The 11635-nt window shown below is 31.4% G+C and overlaps 2 protein-coding genes across 2 annotated transcripts; both read left to right on the top strand.

Moving 5' to 3' along the window:
• Positions 1–769: 769 nt before the first annotated feature.
• Positions 770–3370, top strand: LOC139847915 (uncharacterized). Its single transcript, XM_071837644.1, has 4 exons — positions 770–981; positions 1707–1788; positions 1877–1981; positions 2516–3370. Exons 1-4 carry the CDS (start codon positions 836–838, stop codon positions 2582–2584), a joined length of 402 nt encoding a protein of 133 aa, XP_071693745.1. The 5' UTR covers positions 770–835; the 3' UTR covers positions 2585–3370.
• Positions 3371–3400: 30 nt separating this feature from the next.
• On the top strand, positions 3401–6403 carry LOC139847914 (uncharacterized). The gene is made up of 4 exons (XM_071837643.1): positions 3401–3652; positions 4912–4993; positions 5082–5186; positions 5956–6403. Exons 1-4 carry the CDS (start codon positions 3507–3509, stop codon positions 6223–6225), a joined length of 603 nt encoding a protein of 200 aa, XP_071693744.1. The 5' UTR covers positions 3401–3506; the 3' UTR covers positions 6226–6403.
• Positions 6404–11635: the final 5232 nt, after the last annotated feature.

Below are 11635 nucleotides of genomic sequence, written 5' to 3'. Positions count from 1 at the left end.
CCTTTGAGTTCAACGGTGTTGTCGGAAAAACTTAACTCGCGGCGAGGAGGAAGCTACGGGATGTCGAAGTGTTTGGGTGGAGTTTTTATTTTAAATAAAAGAATTTATGTTTTACCCCCTGAAGTTTGGTGTAGTTTTTGTAAGTTGGTTATAGTTGAGGGGGAAGAAGGGAAAATCAAGTGTGAAGAGGGCTAGGGAGTATTGTCGTTTTTTCCATGAGGAAACGACCAAAAACCTCACTTCAATTAGTATATGTATAATTAGTATACGTTTCACCCCCTATTTCGAGGGTTGAAATTATATAGTGGATTAAGTTTGAGGGTTGAGGTGGTTTTTTTTGTGTGGTGTTGTTTGACAATTCCAAATGGTCAAAAACGACCAATCCTTGAACCTTCTTTAGTATATGTATTAGTATTAGCATTAGTATTCCAGAAAATAAGAAGAACCAGTAACCAGACCAGCAGAGAAGAAGTGAGTGAGTTGTAAATATTCGTGACTTCGTGTGTAGATGTAAATATTCATGGCTTCGTGTGTAGTATTGCGTTTTCATCATGCTGACAAAAACTTTATTCTTGAGGCAGTGAGTGAGTTGTAAATATTCGTGGCTTCGTGTGTAGATTGTAGATTTGCCTTTCAAAAAAAAAATTTATTAATAATAATAATAATAATAATAATAATAATAATAATAATGTCATGATTTTTTTTTATATAAATCAAGAACATGAGGCAAAAGATTTAAACGAAAATAAATAAAATAACACACGGTAATACTCCGTATTTACGAAATTCCAAAAGGAAAAATTGTTTCGAGTTCCATTGGGTTGAAGCGAAGCACATGGAAGATTTCCAGAAAAAAGTGACGTTAGAAGAAGACGGAAGCAACAACATGGATGTTGATAAAAGTGATCAAATCGTCTCTTTACTCCGCCAATTTCTCGGAGTTCAGCAGCGCAGAGCCGAAGCTTATTTAAAACTCAAAAAGTCCGTTTTTCATTCATCCTTCCTTTTCTGTGATTAAATTAGGTCTAATATGTTAAGAAATGATAACGAAGTGAATTTTCTCTTAATTACTTGCAAAATAATCTATCTGATTGCTATAGAGACCTAAATAATAGATACATTCACCAAATAATTCATTTGGGGGAAGTGGTTTGAATGTAACCTAGGTTGATGGTTATCTCGAATTAGGGTTTTAATAGAAGATAATTTATAATTATAATTGCTCATTGCTCATATATACGAAAATAACTGCTGTAACAAACGTTTGATCCTGAATTTGTATGCTGCTATCTACTTTAACTAGTGTTGTTAAAAGTTTGTAAATTTACTTCGCTATATACAGTTTCATTTGATTAGCGAAGCAAATGATACGAATTAGTAAATGAATTAAGCAAGATGTATCTTTTGTGGATCTTATGTGTCTGAATGAGTCCTAAATGTTTTATGTACAAGATTTGATGATATGTGACATCAAACACAATCTGAAGATGGTTGAAGTTTAAAGCTAATCTTTCAATTGCCTCTAGTACTAGCTAATATAATACTTAGTGCGATTTATTATGAGATCATCTCAATTTCTCATTGTGAGGCTAATTCTGCTCTCCTTACTCGTGTGCGTATCTATTTTAAATGCTAGTGACACACTGTTATTGGCTTATGTAATAAAATTTTTGCTGACAATTTATGTAATGCACTGTTATTGGCAGGGGCTTTACTGAACTGGGAGATTCTGCCTACCAACAACTTTGTAACGAGATCACAATACAATTTAATGACTGTTCAAAGCAAGTAAGCAACATAGATTCTCATGATACTTCACCATTACATTGAAGTCTGTAATGATATTAGCTCGATTAAATTTGCTCCATAAATGCAGGTCATTGCATTGGAGTCTGTTTTTCTGAGTCCCAGTTATTGTCGAAATGACTTGGCTTCTTTGCTTAGATCAGTTCAAGTACAGGAAAAGCAAAAACTGCATCTGGTACTTCAAGCTTTTGTCACTTGCATTTAGTGAGCATGACATGTTTATGGTTAAAAGTTTAAAACAATGCACAGGTTATGGTTAAAAAAATGTGTTATTATTACCAAGATATAAATCTTTGAATAACTTAAGTTTGGAGGTTGGTATGTTTAAAGACTATGTCTGACTTTGAACCCATTGAAACCAATTGACCCATTACCTTTTTAGTCAAGGTTATGTATAAGAGACATAAAACCAGTTAGATAATTCAAATTGACCTATTTTAGTGCAATTGGGGCTCTTGTGTATTTTACAAATTATACAAGACCTGACATTTCTTTTGCAGTTAATTTGTTGACAATGTTCAGCTCAGCCCCTACCAAAAGACATTGGAATGGGATCAAACAAATAGTTTGATACCTTCGGGGAACTACTGATTTATAATTATTTTATTCTAACAACTCGAAACAAGATTTGTTTGGTTATACAGATCAGATTATTTATCTGATCCACATAAAGCTAAATCTCAAACTGGATATGTATTCCTAAATGGAGGCACCGCAATATCATGACGTTCTCAAAAACAAACACTTGTTGCAATATCATCAAATCATGCCGAAGTGATTGCATTACATGAAGCCACTCGGGAATGTTTTTGGTTGAGATCAATGACACAAATCATTACTGATTCTTGTGGACTAGAACACGATAAAAGTCCAACAACTATCTATGAAGATAATGCAGCTTGCATAGCACAGATGAAAGAAGGGTATATCAAAAGTGACCGAACAAAACACATACCTCCTAGATTCTTCTCATATACTCAAGATCTCATCAAGGACAACCAGATTGAAATAAAATATGTTCAATCCAGCAAAAACTTTGTCGATCTTTTAACCAAAGCACTTCCAACAGCCGTTTTCAGAAAACACGTTCACAATATTGGCATGAGGCATATTCAAAAGATGTAACAGCTCAACGCTGTCCATTTGAGGGGGAGTCAACTCTATGCTGCACTCTTTTTCCCTTGGTTAAAGTTTTTATCCCATTGGGTTTTTCTTTAGCAAGGTTTTTAACGAGGCAGTACTAGTTGATCTCTAACGAAACAAAATTATCATCCAAGGGGGAGTGTTACGATATGGATAGATTCTCATTTTGTACGCATGCAGATGAATATAGATGATTGATAATCTTGCACAGTAAAATTATGAATTATAGATTACTATTTCACATACTCTATAATTGATTGTGAAAACGAATAATGTATAGTTAACTTTTAATATTATAAATACTCACTCAATTGTAAGGATATATAAACATTCTTGAATAAGAATTTAATCTATCTACACCATTCTTGAATAAGAATTTAATCTCTTATTTCTTCTTTCATATTATCCTCCTATCCTATTAGGATATATGACATATAAAGTATTAAATTATAACAGAAAAATAAAATAAAATATCCATACTACAATCGTACAATAATATTTACGAACTTCCGAAAGGAAAAATTGTTTCGAAGTTTCATCGGGTTGAAGCGGAGCACATGGAAGATTTCCAGAAAAAAGTGACGTTAGAAGATGACGGAAGCAACAACATGGATGTTGATAAAAGTGATCAAATCGTCTCTTTACTTCGCCAATTTCTCGGAGTTCAGCAGCGCAGGGCCGAAGCCTATGCAAAACTCAAAAAGTCCGTTTTTCATTCATCCTTATTTTTCCGTGATTAAATTAGGTTTAATATGTTAATAAATGATAACGACGTGAATTTTCTCTTAATTACTTGCAAAATAATTTATCTAATTGCTATAAAGACCTAAGTAATAGATACATTGAACAGATGATTCATTTAGAGGAAGTGGTTTGAATGTAACCTAGAATTTTTGGCTATCTCGAATTAGGGTTTTAATAGAGGATAATTTATGATTTCTCATATATATGAAAATAACTGCTGTAACAAACGTTTGATCCTAAATTTGTATGCTGTTATCTAAATTAACTAGTGTTGCTAAAAGTTTGTAAATTGATTTTGTTTCATACAGTTTCATTTGATAGGTGAAGCAAATGATACGAAATCGTAAGTGAATTAATCTGTTGGTAGATCTTATGAATCTGCACGGAGTCCTTAAATGTTTATGTATAAGATTTGGTGTTATGTGATATCAAACACATTTTGAAGATGGTTGAAGCTTAACGCTAATCTTTCAATAGCCTTTAGTACTAGCTAACATACTACTTAGTGTAGTTTTATTTTGAAATCTTCTCAATGATCTCATTGTGAGGCTAATTCTGCTCTCGTTTGTATAAATTATAAAGTGCTAGTGACAAACTGTTTGTGCATACACATTTGGTATAACTTTAAAGAAGAGAATCAGTCACACCTTAGAGATATTAGAGTGGCTAGGGTGTAGCTCATTTCTTTGGGTTCAGTTTTCATGGTGGTTTATTATAAAAATTGGATAAACGGAGCGTGACAGAATTTTGTTTTTCAAGATAATAACTTATGGAATAAGCCAACCCATCTGTATTAAATAGTTTATGTTGTATATAAGTGCCCCTTCAATCATTTAATTAGGAAAAAAGAGTGAAACCTGTCTTTGCAGAATACATGCTGTGTGTCCTTACTCATTAGTCCTTTTACCATGTTTCATTTTTCGAATTTACATAGTTCAACCCAAATGAATCTCTCGCCCCTTTCATTAAAATCATCGAAAGAGCGTTGTTCCACTTGTTTAATTAATCTCAATTCTCATACCAGGCCATTTTATTTTCTTGTATGTTTGGGTATTTTATATATTTCTCTTTATATAATATTCGAAGTTCTTCATATATGCTGTGATATTCACCTCATTTATTATCCTTAAGAACGAAAACCCTACAATTTTTCTCGCCGTATTATATATTCACATATAAATATAATATGTACATTTTGTAATACACTGTTATTGGCAGGGGCTTTACTGAACTGGGAGATTCTGCCTACCAACAACTTTGCAACGAGATCACAATACAATTTAATGACTGTTCAAAGCAAGTAAGCAACATAGATTCTCATGATACTTCACCATTACATTGAAGTCTGTAATGATATTAGCTCGATTAAATTTGCTCCATAAATGCAGGTCATTGCATTGGAGTCTGTTTTTCTGAGTCCCAGTTATTGTCGAAATGACTTGGCTTCTTTGCTTAGATCAGTTCAAGTACAGGAAAAGCAAAAACTGCATCTGGTACTTCAAGCTTTTGTCACTTGCATTTAGTGAGCATGACATGTTTATTTTTAAAAGTTTAAAACAATGCACAGGTTATGGTTAAAAAAATGTGTTATTATTACCAAGATATAAATCTTTGAATAACTTAAGTTTGGAGGTTGGTATGTTTAAAGACTATGTCTGACTTTGAACCCATTGAAACCAGTTGACCCATTCCCTTTTTAGTCAAGGTTATGTATAAGAGCCATAAAACCAGTTAGATAATTCAAATTGACCTACTTATATGAAGAGGGTTGGTATTGACACCTATAATAAAAATTATTCTATATAATATAACTGTTGTTTCTAAATACACATCTCTTCTAAGGATCAGAATAGTCATTCTGTCAATATGTATTTAACCACTGCCAAATCTTAATTTGTGGATACTCCATAAGTTCTTGCAGCGTCATTGCTGATATAGAGAGGTAGCAATTTCAACCCATTTACTTAACATGTAGAGTAAGGCTGTGTCTTATTTCAAACAGGTTAAATTTATCAAACCATAAACTTCAGGTAAATGGTTGAACAGATTCTATGTTGCCCAAAGTCTATTTTTGGTGTATTCAACCTCCAAGTCTCTAACACCATTTTTAATCAGAGATTTAGATTAGCTTTTGATAATATTTTCTTTAATCATGATTAACACTCTGTGTGTGCTGGTAAACTAAAACTACCGGTTGTTTCTACTTTCTGAAATGTCATCTGACATATGTTTTCTTTTCTTGTATGTGTAACGCATAAACAGACGGCTACAATTCAGGTTCTGAAAAAAGCTGGTCGTCCATCTGAGCGTTTAGTTAGCCATGAGAACTGTAAATTTAAGAATCATCAACAACATGAATGTGTGCATGTTCATGAGATAACTGAAGCTGCTGGAACAGAAGAAGCTGAAGCAGATGCTGAATATGATAATGCTATGAAGGAAGCCATTCAAGGGGTGCAGGATGCAGTCACCACCATTAATGAGCATCTGGAAGAAGTAAGGTATGAAATTGCTGCTCTTGAGGCAGATTAATCTTTGAATATTTCAACCAGCTGTTAGAAATTATGTATTTAGTCTGGATACTTTTTTTAAGTTTTCCTTTCAATAAAAACTTTTTTAGTTTTTGCATAGATAGATGTGTATCAGTGTATGTGATGTTAACTATATCTGGTTTTACTCCAATTCTCCAATTCATATATATGCATCTACCTACTCCTATTTATATTTTGTTTATTTTTATATATTTTTTATTTTTATTAATCATAACAATAAAGTAATTAGGCAGGTTAGAAATATTCATTTGAATCCTTAATTTTGCTTGAGATCTATATACAATCATATGTGATTGTAGAATCCAATAACATGTGATTGTTCCGCGTTTTTAATCCTAGCCATTGATTATATTGATCTAAGAGTATTCTCTGGTTTTTAAGCTAAATTAAGGATACAAATGAATATTTCCACAGGTAATTAATACCCTCAAATCTCAATTGTAAGGAGCTAAAACTAATATTTTATCCCTACTATCATCTGTTTCTGTTTTATATTTTTTACATCATTTAGAGTGAACTAGTTGTGGAGCCCTCGCTTCGCGCCGGGGGCTCCGTTTTGAATGCGAGTTAAAAAAAAGTCTTGATCTATTTTGTAAAAAAGAATTTTTTTCGACATCCAACATTGAAGGGTTGTTCCTTTTGTGAAAGTTGCTTCTTTTAGCGTTCGGGTTTTATTTAAAAAAAAAGTTAGTAAAGTGGGGGTTCGATTTGTATTTTAATAAAAGTTAGGGGGTTAAGTTTGTGAAATTTGAAAAAAATATATGTATAAAGTGGGAGTTCGATTTCTATTTTAATAAAAGTTAGGGGGCTAAGTTTGTGAAAATTGAATATTAGTAAAAAAAAAAAAAGTTAGTAAAGTGGGGGTTCGATTTGTATTTTAATAAAAGTTAGGGGGTTAAGTTTGTGAAATTTGGGAAAAAATATACGTATAAAGTGGGGGTGCGATTTGTATTTTAATAAGAGTATAAAGTGGGGTGCGATTTGTATTTTAATAAAAGTTGGGAAAAAATATACGTATAAAGTGGGGGTGCGATTTGTATTTTAATAAAAGTTGGGGGTTAAGTTTGCGAAAAGTGAAAAAAGGAATAGTACTATTCATTTGGCCTAGAATTTTTTTCGACATCTAACATTGAAGGGTTGTTCCTTTTGTGAAAGTTGATTCTTTTAGCGTTCGGGTTTTATTTAAAAAAAAAAGTTAGTAAAGTGGGGGTTCGATTTGTATTTTAATAAAAGTTAGGGGGTTAAGTTTGTGAAATTTGAAAAAAATATACGTATAAAGTGGGAGTTCGATTTCTATTTTAATAAAAGTTAGGGGGTTAAGTTTGTGAAAATTGAATATTAGTAAAAAAAAAAGTTAGTAAAGTGGGGGTTCGATTTGTATTTTAATAAAAGTTAGGGGGTTAAGTTTGTGAAATTTGGGAAAAAATATACGTATAAAGTGGGGGTGCGATTTGTATTTTAATAAGAGTATAAAATGGGGGTGCGATTTGTATTTTAATAAAAGTTGGGAAAAAATATACGTATAAAGTGGGGGTGCGATTTGTATTTTAATAAAAGTATAAAGTGGGGGTGCGATTTGTATTTTAATAAAAGTTGAGGGGTTAAGTTTGCGAAAAATGAAAAAAGGAATAGTACTATTCATTTGGCCTTTGCCTTTTAGATATTTTAATAAAAGTTGGGAAAAAATATACGTATAAAGTGAGGGTGCGATTTGTATTTTAATAAGAGTATAAATTGGGGGTGCGATTTGTATTTTAATAAAAGTTGAGGGGTTAAGTTTGCGGAAAACGAAAAAAAGAATAGTACTATTCATTTGACCTTTGCCTTTTAGATATAGGTATATAATAAATTAGAATGCTTATCAATCGAGTTATTATCATTTAATACTCTTATCAATCGAGTTATTATCATTTAGTACCAAGTTCAATTAGAATTCATTAATCATTAAGATTTTGAACTATATTGTTTTTAATCATTCTCTTTTATTTAACGCATCTTAAGAATTAGAACTGAAAAATAAATAAATAAAACAAAATATCCAATATTTCTTTTAATTCTTTTTTTTCTCGGCGAAAAACAAGAAACTTATATAAAAATAAGAGAAATTCATCAAATAGATGAATAACTCTGATGTACAACAAAAACTTGAGCTCGACTAAACAAAACCTACTTAGATATCACAACTAATACCGACCAAATTACAAGAGACAAAACACAACATGAGGGTGACCAATGTAATCGTCGAAGAAAACATTAAAAATTAAAATCCATATTGAAAAACAACAAAAACCGAAAGGTCCGCAAGAAGAACACAGGCTCAAACATCCTTGATGAATACGAAATTTTTTTTCATTCCAACTCCCTGAACCGGCCTCGTGTTCCTAAGTTTCTTGATCTTAACCGACTTGATAGGAGAAGGATCGTTAGAATTAATTAAATTTCCTTCAACATCCAGCCGAAGATGAAGGCCCAACCAAACCCGACTTCTCGACTTTGATTCTCTTTCCACTAGAATTATCAAAAATAACTGCAAATGAAGCAAAAGAATTGGGCCCGATAACATCATTAGACTTCAAACCCGACATCGGCCCACAAGTAGCCTCAATAGGCTTTTGACCCGCATCCACCGAAGGAGCACCAAATCCAGAATCAAACGTGAAACAAATCGGTCCAGGAGCATAAATACCACAATTTTTAACAGGTGTGGCATGCAGCGATGAACACATATAAGAATTTAAAACTAAACTACCATCATCGGGCACTTCTTCTAGCACATCAACCGAATCAAAATTCGGTAATGAGGAAGACTCTTTTCCAGCTATAGTGTCTTTGTAAAGAGGCATATGACTAGATTGCACCAAGGGGGAAGTAACCGGCACAACGGGATCGGGAACAGACGAACTATCAATAAACCCCAAACCATCACAAACCCCCTGCATCCCTTGCCACATTCACAAAACATGGATTTAGGAGGATCAACAACTACCCCAGATCCGATAGCAGTTGTGACAACCCGGAAATTTTCGACCAAATTTAAACTTTATCTTTATATTATTCCGACACGATAAGCAAAGTTCGTTAAGTTAAATCTCAAGAATTTTAAACTGTGTTCATACATTCATTTAACCTATACCAAATTCCAATGATTCACGAACCATTATATGAACGGTTATGATTATATATATATATATATATATATATATATATATATATATATATATATATATATATATATATATATATATATATATATATATATATATAATGCATTCAAATGTGAACATTCTCATTTTAATATTTGGTGAGAACACTTATAGACCACATGTTTAATTTAAGTAATTAAAAATTAAATTTAATTGGAAAAGAAATTAAAAGGGTGTGAATTATTATTGTATTAATTAGTCATCAACGGTTTCAAATTTCATCGTAGGGTAACTGCTCCCTAAAATATAGTCCCCATTTTTCTTCAATATCGATTTCACAAAAAATCATTTTTAATACATTCATTCGGATTAATTTATTGAATTATCAATAATCACGATATTTGTTATTGAAAAATCATTGCTACTTTAATTTAATGGCAGAACATGTTGTTTCTAATCCAACTCTTCTTATTATATTTTGACGCATTAACTCATATTCAACGCATCCTTTCAACTTTTATGCATAATACTTGTGTTCATTGTGAATTATTATGGATGCATTAACTTATTTGGTTGCATTTACATCGTCAATTTATATCTATTTCATTAATGAATGTTAACAAAACTAATAAAAAGTTGAGATGCATCATTTCCAATTCAGACGCATCCAAACTTATCTAAATGCACCAACTTTAATTCAGTATTATGGTGTATTGATGTTGCATCCCAATTTATTGAGGAATGAAAGCAAAATTTATTCAGGTATTAAAAAGGATGACAAATTCGATCCAATTATTTACTATCTCTATCATCCGTTTTTCTGTGAAATAAGAATACTAAAAAGAATGTACGCGAGATTAGGGGAAGGGATAAATTTCCTATTGTGCCCTTTTTCTTTGACTTGGTGTAAATATTTGACTAAAAAATTGTGTGGTTAAGAAGTGTTCTCACTAATTCTTAAAATGAGAACATTCTCATGGGATCATTACCCTATATATAAATGCATTCAAATGTGAACAAAGTATTAGACGTATAATACTTTACATGAACGTATTTGTTTCTGAATATATTTAAAATAATTATCAACGGAATTAAAAGATAATATCAAATAATTGAATTGTTAGATACATTGAATTATGATTATAAGTCTCTGTTGAGAGGTCCACATTGATTTGAGAAATCTTCCCATTTTAACAATATTCGGAAGATGGTTAAGTGATTTACAAGTAAGAACAAATATGTCAATTAACGAGAGTTAGACAAATATTAGTGGAAGACTAAATTACATAGTAATCATACTAATCAATTGATGTAGTTTCCAAATGTACGAAAACGTTTATCGATATAATAGAACTAGATTATTAATGTCTTTGATTAAGTAACGTATATTGGTTGGTAACTTGCAACGTGTATTTAAAACGTGTTTACGTATATTAGATATATTTACTTTCAAATTAATTAAGTAAACGAGAGTAACGCTCACTTATTGATTCGCTTGATATTTAGATTTGTCAATTAGTACATGATGTGCGTAGAGGTGTATACAAAATAGTATTAATTTTTACTACAAAATACTATTAAATACGATACAATTTTACACAAGTTATTTATTTATTTATAGAATGGATATACCTAAACCTTGCTACAACACTTATAGGCAGTGTACCTAATCGTACAGTAGTGTAGTTTTTAGTAAGTCCGGTTCATTCCACGGGGATCTTAGCCAAGTTTAACGCTATATTTTTAAAACTATATTTGTAAATATATAAATATATATAAGTAGTATTATTATTATAAAAGGGAGTTTTTACCGTTTAATGACCGATTTTTCGATTTTAAAACTTTAGTCACAGTTAAAACCTAATGTAAAATATTAAAAATAAATATAACTTAATTTTAAGCGTAAAGTAAATAACGATAATGAAATTGCGATAAATAAAATGACAATAAATAAAATTGCGATAATTAAAAAGTACGATAATTAAAATAACAATAAATTAAAGTGCGATAATTAAAAGTGCAAATAAATATGTAATAAAGGAATTATGCTTATTTAAACTTCCGTAATCATGATGTTTGACGTGTTGATTTTAGTTTATTCCCATGGGTTAATTGTCCTTTGTCTTGGATTATTCAATATGTCCGTCTGGTTTTTGTCCATAACAGTCCATCAGTCATAAATATAAAGTGCGAGTATCCTCGTCAAATTATCCTTATATCCGAAGTCAAATTTTCCAACTAATTGGG

This window comes from Rutidosis leptorrhynchoides, chromosome 5, assembly GCF_046630445.1.
Source record: "Rutidosis leptorrhynchoides isolate AG116_Rl617_1_P2 chromosome 5, CSIRO_AGI_Rlap_v1, whole genome shotgun sequence".
Lineage (NCBI taxonomy): Eukaryota > Viridiplantae > Streptophyta > Magnoliopsida > Asterales > Asteraceae > Rutidosis > Rutidosis leptorrhynchoides.
Note: the sequence above shows the minus strand (reverse complement) of the source record. Positions and strands in the feature narration are given on the sequence as shown.